We start from the raw sequence: 26,683 nt of genomic DNA, 5'->3' as shown, positions 1-26,683 counted from the left end.
GGCACCTTCACTTGCCCCTGTTCAATGCCATCTTTCTGTTAATACAGATCTGCTTTCCAGCTAGGCTGGGGGCGGGGCAGACAAGTACTTAGGAGATACATTCACAGGCACATTTCTATATGCAAAAGCTACTCCAAGCCTCCTCCCGCTCCCCTTGCATCATTTTATACAGCCTTGGCCTGTGCTTTTGTTTCCCAATATTGGTCACTGTACATACATTTTAAAAACTGTAGTAGCTTTGATTTTGTGACACTGCTTACAAGTACATGACAACACTGGATAATAGAGCAAGAGAAGTCTAAAAACCTCACGTCGTAGTATTTTCTCATTATAAGTACTGAAGAATTTGATACCAGCTGTATATTTTTCTTATCCTAAAATAGCCCCAAAGTATTGAATTACCAAATTAAACAGGAAATTCCTATCATTATATTTAATTTTGAAAATAACCAATTAAAGAAATCATATCAACATAAGTTATAACAGCCTAAAGGTTTGCCTTGTTTTCTATCAATTCATTCAATCAAGGCCTTATAACAGAATGCTGTCTCTGTTCACATCCTCCAATGTTTTTCTTATTACATTATACTTGGATTTCTACTTTGCAACATTATCTGATAGCTGCAGAACTCCACTGCTTTTGCAAACCAATATTAGTAAGTCAGACGAATTCAATTTCCAAATATTTTGGCAATAATACAACAGATTAAAGCAACAGCCTTTCACATCTGAAGTTCCCAATTAGGTTTGAAATTAAAGTGAGGTAGGTGGTCTCAGCTTACTTCCAGTACTTGTTCCCCTCAGTTACTACACAGCTCGGCATCCCCTTCCTTCCCCTCCCTAAATCCTCCATGCTCCCAAGAGAAAAATCCTGCAATCTAAGCTCAAGAATAAAAAAAGAAGTTCTTGTAACCATCAGGGAAAATAGTTAAGTGCACATCAAGCCACCAGATAGTGATGGATAGCAATCCTTTATTTCCAGGAGCACTGTTTCACTTGCTCCACTTAACTAATACATGCAAAAAATCCCAGATAATTTATTGTCATAACTTCACAGTGTTATTTGGAGATTAAAGAACTTTCCACTCAATCCACTTTCAGAACAATCCCAGCATGACAGCCACGATTTAAGCAAATGAAAGTTGCAGACATCAAATCAGGCAAGATTTACGGGGACCTCTAAGTGTGCAATGAGTGCAGTGCACATACAACCTGTGCTGGGGCCGTACTCCCTGGAATTGGACAGTCCGATGGGCAATCGCCTACCAACCACTGCTGTGTGCCAGGGCAGGCACCACAACATACGGCAACATCTAAAGGCATGGACCCCTCAGTTTGCAGGATATATGCTGGCTTCCACCCTTCCACGTTAGCTCTAGAGCCCAACATGCCAGGCACCAATTGTCAAAAAAATAACAACCAACAAAACCAAAACCTGCTGCAGCTGGCACCTGGGGTACAGAGATGCGGCTTTTCTCCATCTTCTGTACAGGGACTGTGAGCTGCCAACACCATATGGGGAAATAAGGGTCAGGTGAGCGTGTTGCACACAGAAAGCACAACAGCATCAAGCTACTATTCAGTATCAGGCTACTTCCAGGTACATTAACTAGCACTTACAGCAAATGAAAAAAGCAATTCATTTATTACTTCAGAGATAGTTCATAGCAAACAAAAAAAGATGCCCACACGTCATAATGCAAACTTTACAGAGTAAACACAGCAGGAAACCACTAAAGAGGAAAACAGACATGCTGAATGACAAGATGAGACAGCAAAAAAGCACCTTCATCAGAAAGATTTTTCTTTTCTTTTTTTTTTTTTTTTAATTTTTGCTGGGTTTAGTCACCAGAAAATAAACTAAGTGGAGGTAGAACGGAAAACACAAAATAATATTCTTGTTTTTATTTCTGCATATACAAACTTGAATAGCTAAAGAAATTAAGAGTTACAAAAAGCTGTGCTAATTCCCCAAATGGGGAATAACTCCTCACGCAGAACTTCCATGCTGCAGAACATCTTTCTCCAGTTGCCTGGCCTAGAGTGGATGAAGGAAAGGAAGCATTCTGACACCAAAGCTGCTACAACGCAACATCCCAATCCCAAAAGTAGTAGCTGTTTTAGCAACTGCAGTCCCTAGCTTATGTAAAAAGATTATTACAGACAAACAGGCCCCTTCCTGTTCTGCATATTACCATCCTCAGTTTCCATCAGTCTTGCAAATTTGAAGTTAAAACTAATTAGGCTGAATGATGTTGTCAGCAAGTAGATAACTACACTATGTATCAAGAGTATGGCTACTTACAACCAAGAAGTCAACTTAAATAACAAATCTGGTGTTTTGGAAAACAATCAGTAGTGAATTACTTAGCTATAAACAGCAGATACTGAAGAAAGATAAAACCTTCAATTTGATACTGTATCTTTAAAAAAAAAAAATCAAACCAAAAGATCATTGCACTCACAGATTACTCTTCTGCAACCCCTTGCATCATGTTAGACCCCTTACAATTCATTAGAAAGTACAAAGGAAAAACAGTACATGCATCCCACAGCTAGAGATAATAGTGTTTTCCATTTACAAGTTTTAACTGGGAAGCCATTTAAAAGGGTTCTTTCTAGAAATAAGAAGAGTGAGGTGCTTACCTATTTCATCCATTATATTCAGTAGTGTACACTCATTTGCTCTGTGGAGATCTACTGTGAATCCATAGCACGATCCATATCACCCCATATGCATGACTTCAGTCTCCCATCCTACATTTAAAACATTCAGGCCAGCAATTATGCAAACCGAGAGTAGAAAGGAGGCGGCATCATGAAAGGAAAAAAATGCAGCTTCAGAAAACCTCAAACACACATGCCATCAAAAATATCCTTTGGAGGTCAAGTCTGACCCACTCTCACCATTTTTTGGCCCAACAGCTAATCAAAATGCAGTTTGTCACATCCACAGCACCATGAAATGATGTGCAAGGATAAGGAGGGGGGAGAATTCTGCCGAGCACTTCCCTGTGCTCTGCGTCAGTAAATTTGGGCTTAGCCTTTGTTAAGCCGCTCAAGCTACCGGTTATTGGTGCTGGCAGCTGTCTACCACACTGCCCCGCTTCCTATTTCAAAACACGCTGCCCAGGAGGGAGGCCTTGGTCAGTCAGCTCCAACCTGCCTTCAAATAAAACGGAGAAGTAGGACAGTGGAGCCTCCATGTTTGCCTTGGACAGTCCTTCAATAGTTTAAACACTGGCATGCCACACCCCCCACCCCTTTTCAAAAAGCTTAGTGCAAAGATCAGTTACAGCAATACTAAAAAAACCCAACATGCATTTCAAGATAAAAAACTAAATTGAGCCGGAGCCTTGGTTTTAGTGAAGGATTTTTGCACATTACATAAGCAGATTGTTTTCTTAGGTATTTCCAAGGTTTTGGTATGGGGTATACTATTTGGCATTTTATGATTTCTTGGACATCAGGTAATTCTTGATGTGTTTCTATTGGCTTGATAACAAATGAGCCTTTTCAACAAGCACAGTAAAGTCATTAATGTTAATACTTTGCCCAATATTATGGCAAATCAGTTACTAGCGGCTTAACAGTAACCGCTATATTACTTCCCCCATCCTCAAAAAAAAAAAAAAAAGCTAATAACACATTCAATCCAGACCTAAAGAAATACTTGTGCTAGCGTCATGATTTCTAGGTTGTATTTTACTTTGCACTGTAAGATATAACACACATCTATGTAATATGACCAAACTTAATTCTGTCTGAAATTCCCTTATTATAAATTTTGTTACAAAATAATTAAAATCAGATTTGTCACACCAACAAGATCATGCCACCCTTAGACCTCCCATTTCAATACCAAGAGCTTATAAACACTCTGGTTCTACAATAATCATTTGTTAAGCCATAACAACTACTCTACTCATGTGTGGCACAAGGGCATCTCCCACCCACTCTGCATGCTGGCCAATCCACGCGACATTAAAAAGGTCCACAGAAGTCAAAGCTCTGCCCTGTCACCACTGTCAAACCTGGGCTGCAACACGAAAAGCAGCCTTGTGCTATGGCCAGGGAGCCTGGGAAAGTGGGATTGAGCATCTGCTCCTCCCAGAGCCTTCCCATATAACCGTAGCAGTGATAAACCCAGCAGTGCTAACCCCACTTAGCCTCTCACAACTTAGATCTGTATCTTTAGATGAAAACGTTTCTCTTCTCAGCATTTTTTAGCATCTCATTTATTCAAATTATTGGTTCTGATGCAAATATTCTCCTCCAGCCCCACAGCTGGTACAACTGGGCCCATATTTTTGCTGGGGGGGGCTGGCCTACCCTATGGTAGAAAGAGTAACTAAGGCTCCAGAGCCCTTCATGTGAAATTGTGAGCCTGAAGCAACTAGGTTTTATGGAATATTAGGGAAGTAGAATGCCAAACACTGTGTAGTTTGAATTGCAAACTCAAAACAGAGCATAAGCATTAATTACCTTTGATTATGCATTAATAAATCATAATTAATCTTTATGATCCTTGTTCAGATGATGAGCAGATAACTTGCTCTGCAAGTGGTCCCCTTGAGGTACAGCACATAAAGGATGGAAAACACACAAACAAAAACAAAACCAAGCTCATTCAGAACATGTCCAAAACCACCCCATTGCTACTGGCTGTAAAACAGAATTAAAAACTTAAGGAGAGAACAGGTTAAACTAACCTCCCCACTACAACGGTTCTAAAAATAAAAAGCAGTGTTTGTGTATTCTGATATATTCACATTGCAGTTCAGAGCACACAGCCCGAGGAGGTAAAAGCTATTCTGTCACCAACATGTAGGGTAAATTAACTCACTAATTCACTTTCTAATGCACAGTCCACTGAACATACAATTACATAAAAAAAAGAAAATGAAGACTCATGCAGTCAAGCATATTAAATTTGTATGGGTTGTTACATTATACAAAGCTTTTATTTTAAATACTGATAAATACATATAGGGTTTTTTTTTAAACCAAACCACATCATTCACCCTTAAATCAGTCACACACACAGCATGTATGCACTGAGCATATGCCATCCTTCTCTAGCACTGCCAGACAAAAGCTACATAGCCAAAAATAGCCACACAGTGTGCTAGAGCTGCTGTGGAATGCCCTAGATACATTTAGGCCATGAAGACTGAGCAGCCCTGCTGCAAGCAAGGGTTAGGCACTAACCTTCATAACAGGCCAGGACTGAAAAGAGGGAGGAATATGAATTTCCATCCTTGAAGTTAATTTTTAATAAACTTGATTTAGCTGATTTTAAAAGGGAGAGTCCTCTGAAAGCTATTTCCATGCAGAGGTGGAATGCCTGTGTATATACACAAAGCATAACGGGAAAAGGGTGTATTAAAATGCTTGGTACAGGTTTTCTATGAGAACTCAGGAGTAGAAAAAGGTGCTTTTTTAAAAAAAAAAAAAAACCACAAACATGAAATATTTTATAGAGTTGACTTTACAGGAGTACAGTCCCAAACTTTGATAGATGCTTCCCCTATTCAGTTTAATTATTTTTTAAAATGTGGTTTCTTCATGCTCTTCTCTTTCTGCAGAGATTAGGAAAAGCTAACAGCTGATGTTTTTTCTAGATCAGGTAAAATCCAATAAGCTGGAAGAGCTGAACAAGTAAAGATCACTGTGCTAAGCGTTTAGAGGGATCAAAGATTGACCACAGCTCAGCATGCCAGACAGACCCCCTCAAATCCCTCATCAAATTTCAGGCTAATTCTCAATTATCTTTCTCTGCCATCCCAACACTCCATTCAGCATGTTAGAAGGCAGCATCTTGAACCCAAGGAGATGAGTGTTACACCACTGCAATAACAAACACAAAACAAACTTATCCACAATAAAGTAGGTAGCAGTAGGTAATGTAAGGTGTTAAATGAACTAACAAGCTAGTGACATCCGAAAGTCATCTTCATAAACTTCAGCCATTTCCTTGCAACAGATTTTTGACGTACTGGAACAATGACAAGTATATGTTTCTCAGTAAAATACTGAGTGTGACCAGCGCTAATGCATTTTAATATCTGCAGTAGAGGGGACAGTGGTCTGTCTTTCTAACGCTACCCCTCCAAGTTACCTCTGAGGAAGAAAGCTCAGTCTGAGCGAAGAGATCATTGCCTTTATCAACCGACCGAGACAAAATGGATTTCCCCAGATTAGCAGAGGATTGCCCTACACTGGCAGGCAAGGCTTCACCTTAGCAAGATAGGCAGTAGAAAAGCAAGAGCAATCTCCACCCACACCCTGCACCACTAACTAGCTTGACTCTGCAGGTGGGCCTTGTTACATTGCCTGTGAACCACCAGGCATTTAAAAAAGCACACATACTACCAGCTTGCTGATACCACTCTAGACTATGCCCCCCTTCCCATCCCCCGAGATCAATGCAATGGGGAGCAGAAGGGATGGAGACTTTTCTTTAGCCCTCTAAGACAGTCTTGAGTCCCACATGCTAAACTTCAGTCATCAGCCTTTAAAGTGTAAACATTAGCCTGCATCATCACCGTCCTTATGACATGAGTAACATGATTGCAATACAGTATTTAGTGAGCAAGCTACTGTTACAGCTTGATGCTTAACTTTCTAGACCTATTTCTGTGAAGGTTCAGCACAGAAAGCATTGAACAGAAAAGAAAGGGAAATCATTCAAGTGGCAGGCAAGACTTGGTGCTCCTGTCATTCTGCATTTCTGACAAGGCTACTGTATGCCTAGGGGATCACATATGTAAAAGCAGCAAGCTGTTTCTGCTCTAACCTGTCTTCACAAAGAGGACTTGAAGAAAATGCAAGTGCCAGAAAACTGAAGAACCCCTGAAAAATTCAAGGATATACTCTGCTGCCTATTCTAAGGAGGAAAACTTAGGCAGGCTGGCACTTAATATTAAAATTGCCTTAAAAAAGTATAATTTGGTCAGTGCTGTCAAACAGCAGTAGGAAAACAGTTTTGGAGGAGATTTCATCAGTTATATTCCCTGGACTACCTGTGCTTCATTGTGGCTTTCATTACATTGACCACTGTCAGGGAATAGGACCCTAAATTTAAATATTAAAGGAGAAATCCACTGCTACAACAGTTTTTCCAAGTCTTAACAAAGACTTTCACTCCATCTCCTTTCAAAGGCGTATAAAAGGATCTACAAACAATATCTTAAAAACATTGTAAATATAGGAAACTGTTTGTCCATGTGAAGTTTTCATCATATTTCAGTCTACTAGTACTAAATCAGAAGACACTAATACATACATACATATAGCACTTAGGAACCTGGTCCCCCAGTCTCTGAGTCTATAATGCTCACATTTGTGAGAACTGTATAATCTTGTGGAATTAACTGCAAACAGAAGTTTCACTCTTTCCCTTGTGTCTATACATGTCTGCATAATAAATTAGCCCATCAGTTATTTATTATACATGTACAGAGTTATTAATTTTTTTCCCATTCTTTACATGTCAAAACATAAATGGATATTTTTCATTGCTCCCTTTTTGGTAATCAGGAAGCAATCACATTTATGGGACAGAAAACTCTCCGGGCAAGACACATGCTTCCACTGTAGATTCAATGTCCTCATGAAATTCTTCTAGTACCTTAACAGAAAAAGTTCTTGAAACTCTGAACAAATAGTTGCTTCCTTCCCCGCCCCCCCATACCAGTAATAACCTTTTTTTTTTTTTCCTGTAGAAGTCAATATTCACTGTGGCATGAGAATAAGTGGAAGTCAGGACTCTTTGACTGTACTGTTGGCTTTGCTCCTGGCCCACTGTGTGTGCTCTGTCCTTCCTTTATCCTATTCCCTATTAAAAAAAAGGTTATTTTTTGTTTCTTTAAAAAAAAAAGGCTTTGTGAAACTTAGGGCTTGTTTGGTGGTTTTTTTTTTTTTTAATACTTTGGTAAACATCTCCTTTCCCTGTATCATGCATCAACTGCAAGCACAGGGTAATGTCCTCAGACACAAGGGCAAACTAGTATATAAATACCGAAGAGAACAATTAATTAACAGCATTGGTACTCTGAGAGCAGATCTCCCCAAATTCCAAAGAGCATTTGCTGAAAACAGCGGAGTGTGATGGTTTACACTGTTCTTCTTGGTCTTAAACATCCCTTCTGCCCTTTATGAAAGTTTAATCACTTCCACGGCTGCCCTGGAACAACCTGCATAAGGCAAAGTATAACCAGGAGAACAGCTGGGTAATTGGCTGGCAGCTGACGGATACCAGAAGTCCTCCACGGTTCCCATTCCAGGAAAAGGAACAACACATCTTTCTTCGAGTCCTCATGAGCCAATTGCCAGGAACAAGGCCTGTATGTCACCCAGGCAGTCCAAGAAGTTTCATTAGATGCTGAAGAAAGCCCTCTGTGCCCAACCATGTGATCCAAGTGTGCAGAATAATCTTTTTTTAACTCACTCTTTTTAACTCTCACTCGAGTCTGAGATTTGCTTCCCTCCTACCCAGTGTGCTAGAGGAGGAGAGAACTTCATAGACTTATTCCACACATTTATGTACCTAAGCAATGATGTCTGATATGCTCTTCGGTAGGAGGCTGTCAGGAGAGTCACAGCTTCCACTGTTGAGCAAAAATAGGCAAGTTTCAGTTACAAGAAGTTAGCATTAAGCAGCAGTGTATGTAGGCTTCATCAATAAGAATGAAAACAGAGGCAGAATCCAGAAGTTTGACGTGCCATAATTTGCAGTTAAGTAGTGTTAAGGAAACAAAAATATTTATCTTTATTACCATCATTTTGGAGTTCCTACAAATGCAGGCTACAGCAGCTGAAGTTGGTTTCACTAGGATGTTACTAGTGGAAAGACATGGGAACTTCAGCTAACAGTTCAGGGGGTAGGCCATTTTTCTTAGGAAATGCACACATTTTCCACAACAGTTGCAGCGTGGTGTCACAAAATGTTACACGTGTAACTACTGTACAGTATCCATGGCATACATGTACCCTTTTGAAACACTATCCATTCACTTGTGTAATAAGCACGTCTGTATCTATAGATGTGACTACACACCTACACATCTTTTCTGCGATAACTGTCAGGAATTGCACCTTGTGTGCTGGCACACCTTTCCTCCAAGCTATTCCCCTTTCTCCTAGCAAACAAAATGCTGTGGAAAGAACAGTCTCTTCTGCATTTAGCCAAGCTGTATGTTTGGCAACTCTTTGAGGAAACAGCTCTGGGCTGAGAAATTGGGTGAAGATTTAGAAAACTGAGCCACGCTATCAAACACAGCAATTACTGGAACAGTGAATAGAGCCTGAACAACCATGCAGCAGTTTAGTATTTGATTCAGTAGCGAGAGGAGGTAGCCTCATTACTCCCTAAAGTGTTATTTCAGGCAGTTAGTAAGCTGCAACCAAAGCCTAGTCGTAAAGCAGCAGCCTCGTTTGCACGAGTTAAAGTACTTGCCAGAAAAAAAAAAATAAAAAACACAAACCCAAAAAATCCTCCCAAGCCTCCAAAGCTTGCCAGTAACTTTTGGGACCAGTTCACTATTAAGTAATGCAGACTTCAGAGACTACGCATGAAAAAACTGAGCATACCACTTAACTTTTTTTGTGATAGTATCTCTAAGGCACAGGCTAACTGCATCAGTACTGTTCACTTCTAGCTTTAAAACACAAAAGTGCTGACTTTATACATACTGGATGACATTCACAATCTATCATTTTAACACTTCTCTCTCTGACTCATGATGCATTGTTTCCAATAAAATAAATGCAGTAGAGTTGAATCCAGTGCCAGGTCCCCACAGCTTAAGCAGCGCAGCAAATCAATAGTATGGCTGCAAAACAATCTAGACATTTACTGCCAATAGCATAAGAACAAACCCAAGGAATCTGGTCCTAGTCCAGCATGATGTCTCTCTAGTTCTCGTAAATGCAGCTTGATCTTTGGGAAACTCTGAAGCACAAGAAAAGTCAGAAGAGCTATCTGGCACACAAATAGATGCTACTCCAAGTAAACAGACAATGAAATCTTCTGGGAAGCCCAGGTAAGTAACCATTTCAACAAATAAACATGAAGTGTGAAAAAGCAAGATTTCAGGAATAAAAAAAAAGACAATTAAAGTAGAAATAACAACTACTTCATAATGCCTTTCTTCCCTGTGCCAGACACTCTTGACCTATCTTCCCATTAAATCCTATGGAGCCCTGTTCTCTGATGAGTAGCAGCCTGCGTGCTTCAGGACTGAAGCCCTTTTTCTTTTTTCCATACAAATGACACCAGGCTGTGCAGGAGCAGCACTGCCTGCAGTCCTGCCAGCATGCCTCAGCCCTGACGGAGGGGAGGGGTGATTCAGACCGTTTTACAAGTGCCCTGCTCCAAATGCCCTTCCTGCAAGTGGCCTAATAACATAGTATTTCACCACTTTCCAAGAAAGGATTTTTTTTAAAGTAATTAGTCCAGTGCAAATTTATAAAACTTTTTATAGTTCTACTATTTTGAGATACAACTGAATGTGGCAGCAGGATGTACAGACCCATCATTAATTCAGAAGATAAACAGATCTTGGATTTGAAGGCTGATGAGAAACTTGCACCAATTTCAAGGCAGCTTCAGATACTACAGCTATACCTGTCCTTGGAAGTTGTCTCATTCTTTGAAATGGATATTGTATGTTTTTTAATTTCAAGCAAGAATTAGACCAGTAATTGTTTACTTGCAAAATGCGGTTCAGTTCAACAAAGCCGGAGAGTCCAGAACAGGGCAGTAAGTGCTTTCAGTCCATTACCGAGACAAAAAGATAAGTGCTCTAAACCTGAAAACAGGAGGTCAAATTCATTACTTTTTCAATTTACTTTGCTTCAGAAGAATTACAACAGGGATAAAGTTGGCCCAGCCTTTTTAATGATTTGGTACCAGTCTTACCATGCATCTTCTTGCCAAACAGACTTCTTTAACATTCCTCACACATAGCACCTCTTCTTATGATAGGCTTAGTTCTGCACTACCCACGAGTTACAAGTACAGAGTACAGGATTACAGCTGTGCAAAACATTTGCAGCTCTGAAAGGAACAAACAATTCAGTTGCAACTATCCCATGCAATATTTTAAATTCTTCAAGGTCAGTAAGCCTTGCTTCTTCCTCATACACTTTTCTAATTCTCAGTTTCAACTCCTTTTCAGAGAGGGCTTTATTAAAAGACCTTTGGAAGAGGTTTTAAAGACTATGGGAAAGGAGCACACATGAAGTCTAGCTTTTCAGTGCTCATAAACTGAAGTACTTAAGTCCTTTAATAGGTGGGCTCCAACTGATACCATGGGATATCTTTCCAGTTGTGACAGCAGGCTACAAAATTCAGTGTTCATCTATTTGTAGGAGTTAACCACTGCAGGCAACAATCTAGCAGGGTTTTTCCCACTCTCTTAGAAGGAAAGTACTTGACTTAACAGCAAGAACAGGATCTAGAATCACTGTCTGGAAGCTTTGTGTTTCATTCTGCCAAAGCTTGTGATGCAATCCATAGTGTAACCTCTTCCCACACTGCATCTGGCATTGGTAATCTGCCTACATCTGTATTTGTTTAGAGACAATGGCCTTTAAAAAAAAAAAAAAAAAAAGACTTCCATTTCCCCCATAGATAAGTGTTCCTACCTTGTTTACCTGGGGGTGGGGGAATGCCTTAGCAATACTTATCTATTTTCTTTCTCAAATAATCAGATTTCAAGTACTGGAATATTTGTCAATGATGCTTTGCAATACACCTCTATTATAGTACGTGGGTGAAGGGTAGCACCCTACTTGCATAAGGGCAGATGCAGGGAGAAAGGCTTCTCCATGTCAAAAGAAGTCAACTTTCACCCTAAGCACTTTACCACAGCACTGCTTTCTATTTTGCCACAGAGGCTGGGATTAGAAACACTGGTGCAGTAACAATCCTTGCTTGTAGAAGGCTTTGAGGATCAGCTGACATTAAGAGATCACCCCCAAAGATACCCACAGGCAGTGGGAACACAGAAACACCACCGATGAAAAAGTTTAGCCCCTATACTTCACCAAAATCACAAACTACGCTATAGTATGTTATAATGCCTTACCTGGGTGGGACAGGGAATGGAAATACTTTAAAACTTGTGATCTGTTATTTGTGATTTCCTAGGCTGACTGGGCAGCACTGCATCTACAACATTTACCAAAATTCAAGCTGTTTAAAAGACCGTAACAACTGATGTATCTACATCTCATCAAATCCATGAATAGACAATCCAACACAGTGGCAGCAGACCTGCTCAGCAAATCACCCTGGCAGGCAATCTCCGTTGCCATCTGCTTGGCCACCAGCACCTCAGCACACACTGGTTTTGTCTCTATTGGCAGAGCTCAGTGGTCCACAACCAACATGCTATACAAGTGGCCCATTAAGACAGCCCTACTTTGCAAGCATCAGTGCCTGAGCAGCTCTGCCCAGCTACAACCCATGCCAGCAGCACGGGGGAAACCGCAGAAAGGCCCCACTGCCAGTAACATAAGCCTCAATGCTCCACTCTCAGCAGTAAGTTGTATCCAACACAAATTAACTTCTCTTTCAGCAGAAAGTCCCAATTAATCTTGAACACCAACATACTCCTCCTTATTTTCCTCATTTTCTTTTTCCCCCTTCAAAAAGCAAAGCATAAAACATAATCCAGCATTGTACTACCTTGCAGCAGCACAAAATAAAGGTATTTGGAAGGTGGCTTCAGCATTTAGAACTGCACAGCAATGTGTTATCTAACAGAAAAGCCAGATCTCATTGGATTTTCCCATTTAAAGATCCAAGAGTGCAACAGAGAGTGAACATTTAAGTACATGCAGACAGTGATTTCACAGCATCTTTTAATACCTGCAAGTGGAGAAGTCTTCTCAAAATGTTTACAGGCAAAACATTTTGTTCTCATTTTGTAAAAAAGAAATTTGTGATTATAATCACAAACATATATATATGTTATACTACATATGAATTCCTTTTGGAGTATATAGTTAATGCTGTTTTAATTTAAAGAACATTCAAGCAAAAGGTCCATCAAAGAAGTTGGGACAAAAGAAAGGGAAAAAACACCGTGCAGAGAACGGGAAAGTAGGTGCACTGTTGCTCAGTCACAAGTAATTGGAGCGTCACTGGCTGACAGTTTTTCCACAGAGTAATATCCAATAGTCCCTACACAGCCCGAAATATTTGAGTCAGATGGGAAAGCTTTCATTATAATCACTATTGTCAGGATGTCCTGCAAAAACAAGTTTCCCCTACCCAGCGAGGGAAACGGAGATTGTTCCTGTAAATGTTACTAGACATGATATTTATCACCAGTTATTCTCTAAATCACAAGAATTTTCATGTGAAAACACAGTCTATGTAACACAGGTCTCAGAAGGACTGTTAATCAATAACTGTTTTTTCCAATAACCAGTCTCAGAAGACAGTTGCTTTAAAACTAAAAACCAAGCCTTCCTCAAGTGAAGAACATGCTCCATATTTATATTGTTATGTCTTCTCTTGACTTTTGTGACTCTCACTCACTCCCAGCCTCCTATCTCTGTGTACTTTCACACTACTTCAGTCCACCAAAGCGAGCAGGGCAAGTTGGATATTCTGTGGCAGAGAATTGGTTGAGAATGGGGAGGGGCAAAGGCTCTCAAAAATAAGTAAATGGACCCACATACCGACACACATTACAAAAGGTTTTGTAGCCAAGGAGAAAAATTCAAAATCTTACTTTGAATTACAGCTGTTGGATCCTGCTTACTCCACAGAACAACCCATTTATTAGTGTGCAGTAACGCTACCAACCCACTTCAATTATTCTACAGCACCATTATAAGTAGTATCTTAGCTCTGTAAGGACTGACAAAACAGATGTTACCAACATCAAAAAGACAAAAGTAAACCTTCCCATCAGGTTGCTCCCTAGCTTGCTTCTTTTTAAAGCTATGTTAGCCTACATGGTTTCAAGAGCAGGTGCCTGCTTATGTGACCCACTGGTTGCAATGTGTCAGACCACCCTCCTAAGAGACAACAAGGTCAAGCAAGAGTGAACGGTGACCAACAAATGAGGGTAACCTCTCCCACTACCACAGACCTCCTTCTTAAAGCTTTTGGTAACTTACCAGGTCAAGTTTACAAGGCCATACTGTCGCTCCGTGTACTTAAAAAAACCCCACACAAAACAAAAGAGGTCAAAGACATCTTAAAGTACCTCTGCCCGAGAACTCCACTAAAAACTGACCTGCAGACTTCCACATTTCATCAGCACTAAAAACTGACCTGCAGACTTCCACATTTCATCAGCAGAACTTTCTTGCCTTGATTTATAGCAAAAAGCTAGAGCCTCACCATCTGGGACTAGATTAGTGATAAGAGCTTGCTACTGGCAATTATCTAGATCTTTTTGAAAAGAAATCCTAGGACAAGCTTAAGACGACTCCATAATCAAAGCCTGGAATATAAAGAGAAAGACCAAAGAACACCACTTTCTCAAAATTTAAGCTAAATCTTCACTGTCTGTTAAAGGGAACTGCTAGTTAGCAGCAAGACACACTGAACTCCTTTACAGCCAGGCAATAGCAGGGCCTGTTTGGAGAGCTAAGATGAGCATAAATCACCTCCGAAAACCTTGGGGTCAGGTGCCTATTCAGAACTCCAACACATTGCAATCATGGAGATGCTGTCTTCGTTTCTCAGGGGAGGAAGATCAAACCATCATACTGTCACCTTAAATACTTCAGCCTTGGAATGTTGCTTATCACACAGATGCCACAAACAAGTGAAACCTGTAAGGATGGTGATTAAGCAAAAGTCTAACAGAAAAAGGAGGCATCCATAGGTGTGAGCATCACAGACTTCACTATACTGCTTTCCCACGCTCTGCATCAGTTATTGACTAGAAAGATTTATGTTAAACATATTGCAGTGAAAAGCCAAGCTACTCTGCATACATTCTTCAGTGACATTGAGCATTAACCTGGTGAAGAAAAATCCTGGCACAAAAGTAAATAAATACATTATAGAATATTTCAGGAAAGACAGATTGGAAGCGTAAGAATATACCAAAATGCTGAGAACCCAGGCAAAATGACAAGCATAAGCTGCTTGGTCTGCAGCCTGATTTTATTGCCAATACCTCACTCAGCAGCTGGTTGTTGCTGTCCTTTTCTGGTTTACAGATGGTGACTGCCATCTGCTTTTTCTTTACCCTCTTATTTTGCAGTTCAGACCAACTAAACACAGTAGTTTAACATAGCTGGATGGCTGGAGAAGGTTGTTTTGGGGTTTTGTTTGTTTGTTTTTTAAAAAAACCCACAAACTACTTTTTCTTCCTTTGCTGCAGGGAAGAGAGTGAGGTAAACATGTTTTGGTTTTTCTAGTGAAGGGGAATACACACAAAATATGAAAGTAGCATTGTCTAGAGTTTGTGTGGATTGCATGTCCAAGATGGTGTACACATTCCTCAATGAAATAGCTGTTAGAATTAAGAAGGAATGACAGGCAAGAAAGTTCAGCAATTTGTTTTCCACCATACCTGCCACTGCTGCACTCAGAAGTACAAACAAGTGCAAACTCCACTGACGTCACACCTCTGTCTTCAAAAACAGCTCAGACATCAAATGTCATTCACGGTGTCTTAGCATACAAGCCAAAATTTTGTATTGTAATTTTCATCAGTGCATTAGTCAGCATGCAGGCAATGAGTAAACTGACTTTGAAAAAGGAAAAAAAAAACAAAGCTAGAATTGGCTGTGTAAAAGGATGACTTCTCATGTCAAGGGCGGGTAACTGGATAAACCTGCATTTCCAAAACAGCTTTCTGAAAAGCTCTCTGAAGCAGAATTGAGAAACAAGATAGCTTTGTACACTAAGGTACAACAGTGTGAATCAAGTTCTGCCAGCACTTCTACAATAAGCCTGGCCTGTGCAGGAATTTAAAATGAAGCTGAAAGAGATCTGTAATTCAACAATGGAAAAAGAAAGCCTCTTCAGCACACTTAACAGTATGTTTTAGGATGTTATGAGATGTTAGGTCCAGGAACTTTCACTGGACTTTCAACTAGTCAGATTGTCTCTGCCCAAGACATCAGCACTACAGTCATATTCCCATCAATTAAATTAGAATTCAGGCATCCTGCAGAAATGTTATTTTTGAAAGTGTATGTTGCTTCCTCACTCCCTTTCCTCATTGTCTTTCAGCACACAGACAATAAAATTTTTTCTTCATGTCGTCTTTCTCATCCACTACCCTCAGATCCTTCAGGAGGCATCCCCATTCCTGATAAGGAAAGAGCACATTTCTAGCACAGCATACCATGCAATAGGAGGTGGCTATGGCAGTAGGCTGCAGCAAGTCTCTTCTGAAGACAAAACTCCACCAGCCAGAGTATTTCCTGGTTGTGGGGGTGTGCAGTGGCACCAGCCACGTTCCACAACCCTCCAATGCTAAACAAAAAAACCCAGCAGCAGATCACAAAAGAGATCTGTGAGCAGTTGTACCTGTCAGCCCAGACTGTGGAGAGACATTTGTTCCTGCATCTGCTTCAGATGCAAGAGGAAGACCCAGAAGAAAGTTGGCTTGGGGGGGAAGGGGGCAGCAGGGGAAATCAACCTCCATGTGAAGGACTAGGCCAATTAGTAGGCATGACTGGGGGTTCAGACTATAGCAGTATTAAACAACAGAAATAAACACTGAAGAGCAGGTGGCCAGCAACCAAACTACAAATTCAGTCTGTAAATACATCAAGTCCCTTCTGGGACTTCCAGTACTTCGAGTATTTCTCCTGGGTTGTTGAGGATTTTGGGCAACTCTCAACTCCTAAGCAAAACTGACTCATCGCCTCCTCTTCCAAGTTGATTGTAAATCTGGCCTCCAACACACACTGCTGAAAACCACTTACTGAGATTAAGGACCAATGGTAAATCTGCAACCATGACTTCTAACAGGAAACTCCTGCTTTCCCTGAAGCCAGCTGGGTAGACACTAGTACCAGAAGAGTGCTTCAGCTAACTAAATTTTTAATCCTAAGAGAAGGACATCAACTGGAAGGTTGCTATGATTTGGAATCTCTGCTACTTTCTACATTTTGCTTCCCAGCCTCAGATACCTGTGCTCGATTTGCTCAAACTCTTGATTCCAAACCCAGTTTCATCTTGTTGACCTCTGCACAGATAAACTCTATAAATTAGACATGAACTCAAATCTACAGAAGCATAGCTAAGCCCTGAGAAAAACTGTGTTGCCTCTACAGAGCTAAAGAGCAAAATCAGGCTTCAACAGATCTTAAACAACTAGAAGATAATCTATTTGCGCAGCAACAATAAAAGGGAACAAAAACTTCAATGGACTTTTAATCTGGCAAACAGTTAGACAGAGAGAATCTTGTACCATCATCCCATTGAAGCTACAGAAGGTATTAATTCTAGTTCAAAACAACTCAACAGTTCCCCAGCACAAACACACGCACAGAGCAGCTACAGAGCTATGCCAGTACTGACACAGCAGTTCAGCTTTCCACCAGCATAGCCTGCCCCAAACCCCTTGTCTCCCCCTCTAGTACAGGGACACAAATTCTACTTTCTGGAGAAACCTGCATCCAGGTTAAGCTGCAGTGATCTGCCTACTGGAACGTTTGTTTATTCTAGCCATTATCAGCAAGTCAATCATTTAAAGGAGAAAGTGAAGCTAACATTCAAGTGCTTCTCCTCTGAAACTGCTAGTATGGAAAGAAAAATTAAACAATCTGCATGCTATCCCTGGTCATTTCTACCTTGAGCTTGACTAAGCAGTTATGCTGTATCTGTACATACAGATCACTAAGATGGGGTTTGGGACAATTTGGATATTCAATGGCTGTCACAGTCAAACTTATAAATCAATGAAATGGGAGTTTTGCATAGAATTTGATAAACATGATTCTACTCCTCTGAAAGAGAAAAATGCTTCGCCACAAGCAACAAGATGTAAAAGCCCAATTTTAGAGTACTCCCTAATTTCATTTCTGATGTTTAATCTGCATTTTTATTTGCTTATTAAACATTGCCCATAGCCTCCCTCACCTTCATTATACGGATCTGACCCACAGACATCAGCATCTACTCATACCATGCTTCAACTCGATGCAGATGAACCTCATATGTATGAGTTTCAAGTAGTACTCAGCTGCAAAAATGGTGCACTGTGAGATGTGCCTTCAGTGAGTGAAGGCAGTTCATTGCACCAATCATTGTGGCATTTGTTCTCCTAGCATGTCACTGTTGCGGCCTGAGGTTGGCTAGATTGGGTTAAATAATTCCTTAACGTGGGTTAAATAATTCCTTAACATGGGTTAAAAAACCAAATCACTTCTGAAGAGACTTCTGATAATAATACACAACTCTTTCAAAATGCTTTCACTTAGAACTCTTAATTCTCAAATACCAGAAAAACAAATTCTTCAGTTTTAAAGTACAGATTGAATTGAATTAAAGAAGCTGGGGTGGGGGGTGGGGGTGGGGGAGAAGCACAAAAAGCAAAAAGTACTCTGTGGGTAGCTGAGTAACCAAAGAATGCACATGTGTGAGTTTGTGCAGGAAGAAAAATGATGTACTCCACTGATTCAGCTGAGCCCAGTAATGAATAGAGTTCCATCATCACTTGCTCATGGCCAGAAGTGCTCATTAATTTCTCTGGAGTTTGATATGACAAGCAAAAGGTTTTCTCTTAAAAGTAAAGCCAGACTTCTACATACCTGGATACAAAGGCAACTGTGAAGGAATGAATGGATACATCAGTTTCTGAGCAAGCTTGCACACAGGAGCAAGATTGCCAAGACTCTTCACCACCACCACAATCACAAAAACATCAGGGGATCTAACTGCAACATATTTATTTTAAAAATATGTGCTTAGATATTGCCTCATTTTTCCACTGCAAAATAAAAAGATGGTACTATCCAGGCATGTGTAATGCAGTACACATAGGGCACAGAGGTCCATTTCTTCTTGCTGTCATCTTATTCCAATGGCATGTTACTGTATAAACCCCCTGAAAGAGTATTATTTTGCATATTTTCAGGAAAAAAGAATGCAACAAGACCTCACAGAATTTCAAGATCCTTGGATAGATCTACCACTTTCCAGGTTTCTCCCTCTCCCATAACAAATTACTGTAAATCTACATTCCTTTTACATGTATTTTCCCCACGGTTGGAATCATGTTCCCAACTCAAAGGTTTTTAAAGCCACTACTTTTACAGTGGTAACAGTGAATAAGGAAGAAACTCCACTGCTTGCTATCAATCTTTCATACGCGGTGTTTCTTATTACATAAAGCTTTCTTGACAATTGTCTAAATTAAATTGAACTCCAATCTTTTTGCAACTTCAACAAGCATTCTGTCCTGCAAGTACAGTAACCAAATACTGCACCCTGTTCTCACATGGACAGCTCTGATGAATACTATGTTATCATTTATATCTTGGTTGAAATAACTTTTTGTCTACTTACAGAAGTTACTTTGCAAAATTCAATCTTTTCCCTAATTAGGATTGTCCTCAGTTCACATGCCAAGTTAACCTGAATTCCTTTTAACGAGTATCTTAAAGTTTAAAGACTTTGTTGTACTTTTTTGGACTTCTGCCATCCACATACTCAATGTCAAGTATGGTCCCTGAGCACATGAATAGATCACAGGCTGTTCCCCCCCACAAAAACAGTTGACAAAAATATATGAGCACAGTCCTCCAGAATCAGCAGTGGAAGCCTCTTCTTACGGAGCTGAGCTAGAAGTGTAAGATGATTCTTACCCAGCATAGATAAGCTCTCTGTAATCCCAGCACACACTTTGATGAACAGACTGTATTATAACACAAGCCAAGTCCTCAGACCTGGAACTTTCACTCTGAAAGCCAGAGGGACTGATCAAATCAGATTTGCTCCACTGGTCTGCAGATGTATTCCTTGCTATCCCCAAGACTTCCAGCATGGTCTCTTTGCTTTATTGCAAACAAGTTACTTCATGTTAGGATCTCTTTGTCTGTATTACAAATAAGTGGTTTCATGCTACCCAGCACCTACAGCTACGAACAGTGAAATCCTACAAAAGAGACAGCTTTGCAGTAGCTTCCTGAAAAAACACAACATCCTTCTGCACCCTGAACAGCTGCAAATTAGGTAATGAATATAGGGGTTTTTAAAGAATATACCTCCAAGATACTTTGAGAGTTGTTTTTAAATAAAAGTCCAGAAAAATCACACAATTTTGGACCCCTCTTATTCTGGCCTTGGCTAGCAGAAAGAAAGAAGTGTAGAGAAACAGAACTCACTGGGAAGGTGCAGGATGACGAACCACATTGTCCAGGTTCTCAGCCCTGCCCCTTTACACAACCAGCATTGTAATGAGAATTGGTACCTTTCCTTCCTTCCACCCACTCTTTCCCCTAACTTTGTCTCAAATGTAGATGGGCAAGACAAGGCTACCAACTACATGAAAACCTCCAATACTTGATTTCTGTGAGCCAGTTCACCAGCCTTTAACACCTGCTCACTGTTCTGCCCAAACCAAACTGGAGGTCAGCCTACTGTTAAGAGGCCCCACTGGGATAACCACCATCCCAGGCAGTTTTGCTGGTTTAAAGTGTGGTGGAAGCCAGAGACCAAGCTGTCATTCCGGATCCAGCCTGAGGCACAAACTCCGCAGCGTGGGATAAGATTACACTTCCACACCCCATGCACTACCTGTTTTGTAGGTATACAGTTTCAGTTTCCAGGACTATCAGTTTACTGCCCTTGAAGATGCCAAATTTCCTTTTCTTTCAGGTGTCTTAAGTTTGTGTTTGGGTATAGACACACAGCAACAAAATCACAACTTAAGAGGTAGCCAGTCTGAGTTTAACGAGTAATATGTATTTCCCCAATACATGCAGAACACTGAGACTAAGCACATAAACAGTCATGTTAGAAGAAATCTCCCTCATCCCTCCGGATGAACAAAGCTTACATCCGAAATGAGCATTAAACAAAACCATTACCATCCACACAACAGCAGCAAAATCTGCTGGTAATCACAGACATCACTGCCATGCACCAAAGGACTGGAAAAAGCCCTTCTTGTTTGTTTTCAAGATGACGAAGAATCAGTGGTACTGTTCAGAGGCCTAAAGCACATATGATTCTATGCCTAGCAGCAACACTCACCCAGCAGTTCAGAGGTATACTCCCTTGATCAGTTTTAAATAAGCAGGCAGCTGAAGGATTCCATTGTTAGTCTTTTCATTCATTTGCCACAAATCTCGTAAGGTAGCTATTTCAGTTATTAATTGTTAAATTTATAATCCAGAAATATGAGTATTACTTTTCTATGCTCATCAAATGATAATTTTAGAAACACAACATTATCAATAGTCTGAGGTGGTGTTCCCCTCCTCGCAAGAGGAAGGAGAAGAGGCATCACTTAAAAATTTCATCAAATTGAGTAAGAGTTAAGACTACATCCAGGGTACATAAAATCAACAGGGCAGAGCAGGGAAATACTAAGGTGAATTAAATTGCTTGTGCCTGAATTCAAAGAATGGCTGAGGCCAAAGTTCACACACACAGGATGGATACCTTTAATTAAACACTAATCTATCTGGACATATCTTTGTGATTTACATAGAGAACCACATTCACACACTATCTTCGGCCACAGAAACAATATTTGTTTTACAACACAAGCTTTAAGGGAACATTGAAGCTGTTAAGTGTGCGGTTCTGTGCCTGTTTTGTCTGGTTTCTTTGTTGCAGAACTGCAGGAAAGCTGGTGACTGAAACCAAAACCAATTCAACTGCAAAATAAGCTTCTCTAAACCTCTACAAATTGTAGTTGAAGAGTGCACTATGGAGCAAAATTCTTGCATGTTGTAACAGGAGAGGAGAATAAAGGCTGCTAGTAATAGTAAAAAAGGCAATTCAAAGTAATTTTTATTTGCACTGTTCTACTATGCAACAGCTGAACCTCAAGACTCTGCAATAGTAGGCACTATGCAGACACATAACAAAAAACAAAAGCTTACAACACAGTAGCACACTTGGGATGTAAATATGTAGCCTAAATAAAACATATGGCATACATTTCATGCATGACTATATGTCCTAAGTTTTAAAAGGGAAACAGACTAAAAAAAGCACACTGCTTTATAAGGAGACTTAGGATGGCTGCAAAAGTGAGGCTTTTGCAGCCATATATCTTGATCTTTCAGGAAATAGTGTTTATGAAATAATTAACACTGAGTGAAAAGTATGCTCTAAATGCCCATACTGCATTCAGAAGCATAGCTTTAACAATCGAAAATGCAAGTGCCAATATTAAGCTGTCAAAAATGTCCCTTTGGAAACACTAGTCTATTACTTTGCTGTGAACTGATTTCTAAGGCTGCTTAACAGAACAAAACCAGATATTCCTGCAAGATTGGTTTTAGATAGATGCCTATCCCAGTAGGATGTTCATCCTCAATTCACGTTCAGACTTCAACCAACAACCAGTAACCAGGGTTTATTACCTGGAATTCTTCTGGGTAGTCACAAGTCTGTGTAAGTACCACATGGCTTAGATGCCTGTGCCAATTCTCACTGCTCTCAGCTTACAAACAAGACATGAATTTTACCTCCATTAACATTCAATGATAAAAACACCTCTTTAAAGGATCGGGCTGAGACACTATATTTGCATTTCCTAAATTGTAATTTTGTAGATCTCCAGTCATTCATGCACTTGAGCTCACTAATTTAAGTTTCAAGTGTCTTTCTTAAGCTTGCTTGGTTGAACCAGTAATTTGGCAAAATGACAAAGTAAAGCAATAACACTCGAACAAACCCCCCCAAAACCAAAAAACCAAACCCCACTCCCTCCCCAAGCTAAAGGAAACTGTCAAATCCATTAGAACAAATGGAAAAACACCAAACCCAAAACAAAGGACAAACCTGTATGAATGTCTATGAGATGAGACTCATTTCCCAATATGAGCGTTATCTTTGAAGACAACCAACAACTTTCAGGACTTCCAAGGAACATATTTAGTAGAAGAACAATTAGTTCCCTACTAAAAAATAACAAGGCATTATCCCCACCCCCTACATACACCCACCCAATTGTGACCAACAATTTCAGCCAGCAATCCTGTCAAATCTGACAGAGTATTAAAAATGTCTTAACAGACACAGGCTCATATGAAATTCACATTCAGGCTTGTAAAAAATTCTCAGGCATGGACGGAACAAAAAAATTCTCTTACCTTTCCAACTACCAGTTAGCTAATTGATATACAGAGACAAGTAGCAACATTATTCAGAATCCAGAAGTCAATTGCTGCCTCTTTCCATCCTCCTAAAACATGCATTTAGCTGTTAGGGAGTGTCGTGGTTTAGGGAGGAAGGGTAGGGAGGGGAGGAAAGGAAGTGAAAATATTTGGTGAAAAAGCAGTGAATACAATTCATATCAAAGGAAAGGAAGTATCAGGAGCACATGGCTACAAAGATCACTGCCAGACTAAAAAAAAAAATCTTTGACAAACATTTTCAGTTCGTTATTTGTTTACACTGGAGGAACAAACTCATTGCCTACCAGAGTTCTCAGATTACAATACAGACAGCCAAAGACAAGGAAAGAAATTGCTGATATCAAAATCAATTTACAGAAAATCTCACAAATGTTATCTACTTCATGATCCACATAAATATTTTTTCCCAGATGACAAAACCAATTCTCATACAAACTCTAATCAAGCCTTAGTATTCTAAGAAGACCTGAGCTACCAAAATGATGATTATTTTAAAACTTGTGATGATATTCAAATATCCTTAATGGAGGAACAAGCTGCTTCATTACTTTGGAGTATCAGATCCATTAGAGACCTCTTGGGTTTTGAACTGCTGTACAAAGACAGGTCCAGCGTGATTACAGAAACTGCAGATGAAGACGACAAGTAGCCCACTTCCCATGAAGATGACACTGACTTAGTATGGCGGGGGGGGCAGGAGGGTGGAGAAAAAAGAAGTATCTCAGCAGCTGCAGATGCTTGCTGAGCAAACAGGACAGGTAAAGAACTAAAACAAAGCAAACACTGTAAAGCAGCAACAGAACAACAGACTCCAAAGACTCAAGAAAGCCTCACCTGGGTCCATCACACACCTTACATTTCTGCTTAGAGCTGCACTGGAATGACCTTGCTTGGTACCAGCTAGGGAAGGGAGAACACCACCCTGAATACATGCACTCCCCATGACCAGGCATTCCGGCTCTAACCCACCTAACCACTGATAATGCAGTCACATGTACAGAAGGGTAAAATAACTACATCCATCAGCATGCAAATGGTGTTCTAGAGACACTATGAGCCATTTTAACTATTTACTAAAAAGAAAAGTGAATGAGTCTACTTCCAAAATATTTTGTATAGCCTCCTATGCTATTTCTCACTAGGAGCATTCAAGGTAAGCCACCAACTTTTTATATTAAAGCCACATACACTTGTTAGTTTGCTGTCTGTGCTCCTGTGCACATTTGTCTACTTACATTTCACAGCAACAAGAGAAAACAGGAATAATCAAAAATGGAACCTCAGTTATAACAAGAGAGGCAAAGGATAAGCACATCTATATAACTGCTGCAAGCAGAAAACACGAGCTAAGTCAACAAGAACTTTTACCCTGGGAAACTATCAGTGCCATTGAACAAAACCAGGAAAATTATTGATCCTTAGCTTTGTAGACTGTTGACTCTGGAAGTCATCCAGTGGGTGATAAAGGAAAGTAGTATGCTTCTTAAAACATTAAAAACTCAATATCCTCACACTAGAGTTTGTATCCCCATTCTAGATGGGCATTTTCAAATATACAGAAAAGCATGTAACTATGTATGCAAGACCCTAACTCATTAGGCACATTAACAATGACTAGCAATATATATTTTATCACGATGCTCAAATCTGTCAGGTTCTTTACTATTCCGAGAAAAAAGTACAAGCTGCAAACTCAAAAAAAATCCCGAGTTCTGAATTTGTTTCTAACAGATACCAAGCTACCCTCTTCCTTCAAGAAAAACAAGTTAGCTGTAAATGATTCAGCTCTAATAAATATACATACTATAAATTTGCTATTTAAATGCTTGCTAGCCTCTCCCGTTACATGGTAGAATGTTAACATCTGAAATTTGAAATACTGTCTTGAGGCTACAAAGTAACATTTGTTTTGTAAGCAAAAAAATCTGTTGCATTTTTTTCCCCCCAAATAAGACCACAAAAAGGAGTGCTCATATAAATGGAATCACTTGGTCACAAAAAAGAATAAAAATTGTAATGATCAAACTTAAAAATCCAATCACAGTCATAAGGTGCAGGATCTCTGCCAGACCAACAGAATTTAAACACTAGGATCCATGTGGAAAATATTAATTACATGATACAAGTTAGTAGCTACACAGGCTTGACAGACATCTGTTCTAAATCAACAGCCATCAGCATCCCTCTGCCACCACCACTCACCTACATTAAGCACTGTAAGTATTTTTCTTTAGCAGTTACAATTTGTTCAGGGTTTTTTTGGGGGGGGGTCAGACTTATCAAAGTCAGCATATTTGAACAATGTGATTTTTCTATACTCTGCCAAAGGCACACTGCCCCTTACGCACAGGAATGGAAGTATAAAGCTGTCTTCTCTAACAGGCTGGTATTGCATTCTCTATTCTGCAAGCCTACAATACCTTTTTTTTTTTTTTTTAACAGGTATTTATCCAGACTGTGCACAGAAATCAAATAAAACACACAGAAATTCACTGATACATTTCTGATGCAGGACCCTTATCCCTACCAGAAAAAATGGGGTTAATAACTAAAAAGTATTTTTTTTTTCTTCATATCCCAAGCAGATGATTGCATAACAATCCAGGGGATTTAGATACAGACACCTATCATGCACAGTGCATTTGCGGGTGCCTATATGCATTGCCAAACTGCACCAGTCACTTACAGACTCTCCATAGCACACAGAAGAGCTAATAAAATGTTGTGCCTGCTGTGCAGTGTATTCCACACACAGCCCTGAGCGTGCTGCAGAACCATGACATACCTTTCAGTCTTTTGGAATTCCCGTTCTTTTGCTGCTCATCCTCTTCGTTAATGGTGAATAAACCCAGGGGATTTGGCCTGGCACTTGTCTTCTTCAGTCTCTCTTGTCGGAGGGCAGTAGTTGAACCAGGCATGTTGCTGTGCCTCTTGCTTATTAAAAAAAAAGTAAGAAACTGCAGTCCCTGCTTCGCAGCTAGCTGCAACACTGCCTGTTCATTTGAGCACTTGTAATAGATCCCCTATAGATAAGCAGTATGCAAACAGCTGACAAACACCAACATCCACTCGGCAGTGAAAGGCTTGCAAGTCTTTCCCCACCTTCAAGAAAAGCCCTAATTAAAGGCACATTGGTTTGGATGCTGCTCCTCACGGTCTTAACCTGTTCAATCAGATCCCAGCCCACAGCTCCTGGTTCCTCGCTGCAGCACCTTTTTCCCTGCAACCCTCTTCCAGCTACAGCACACGAAAATATTCAGCATGCAGCACAAGAGGAGAAAATATGATACGCTGCTGTTAACAGTTGCCCTGACAACACTGACACATCCTAATCAAAGGGGGTCTTTGAGTGTTGTCTCCTCAGCTG

The 26,683-nt window shown here is 40.1% G+C and overlaps 1 protein-coding gene across 1 annotated transcript in view; it reads right to left on the bottom strand.

Annotated features, from left to right (window-relative positions):
• Nucleotides 1-26,234, bottom strand: part of MAP7 (microtubule associated protein 7) — a 107,029-nt gene extending 80,795 nt beyond the window's left edge. Inside the window, exons 1-2 of the mRNA XM_075707707.1 lie at nt 26,102-26,234; nt 16,520-16,597 (exon numbers count right to left, since the gene is read on the bottom strand). Of these exons, the coding sequence (XP_075563822.1) occupies nt 16,520-16,597; nt 26,102-26,234 (211 nt within the window). The remainder of the gene's footprint in view (nt 1-16,519; nt 16,598-26,101) is intronic.
• Between the last annotated feature and the right edge of the window lie 449 nt (nt 26,235-26,683).

The sequence above is a fragment of the Pelecanus crispus genome, chromosome 3 (genome assembly GCF_030463565.1).
Source record: "Pelecanus crispus isolate bPelCri1 chromosome 3, bPelCri1.pri, whole genome shotgun sequence".
Taxonomy (NCBI): Eukaryota; Metazoa; Chordata; class Aves; order Pelecaniformes; family Pelecanidae; genus Pelecanus; species Pelecanus crispus.
The sequence above is the reverse complement of the archived record's forward strand: the minus strand, read 5'-3'. Positions and strand labels throughout refer to the sequence as shown.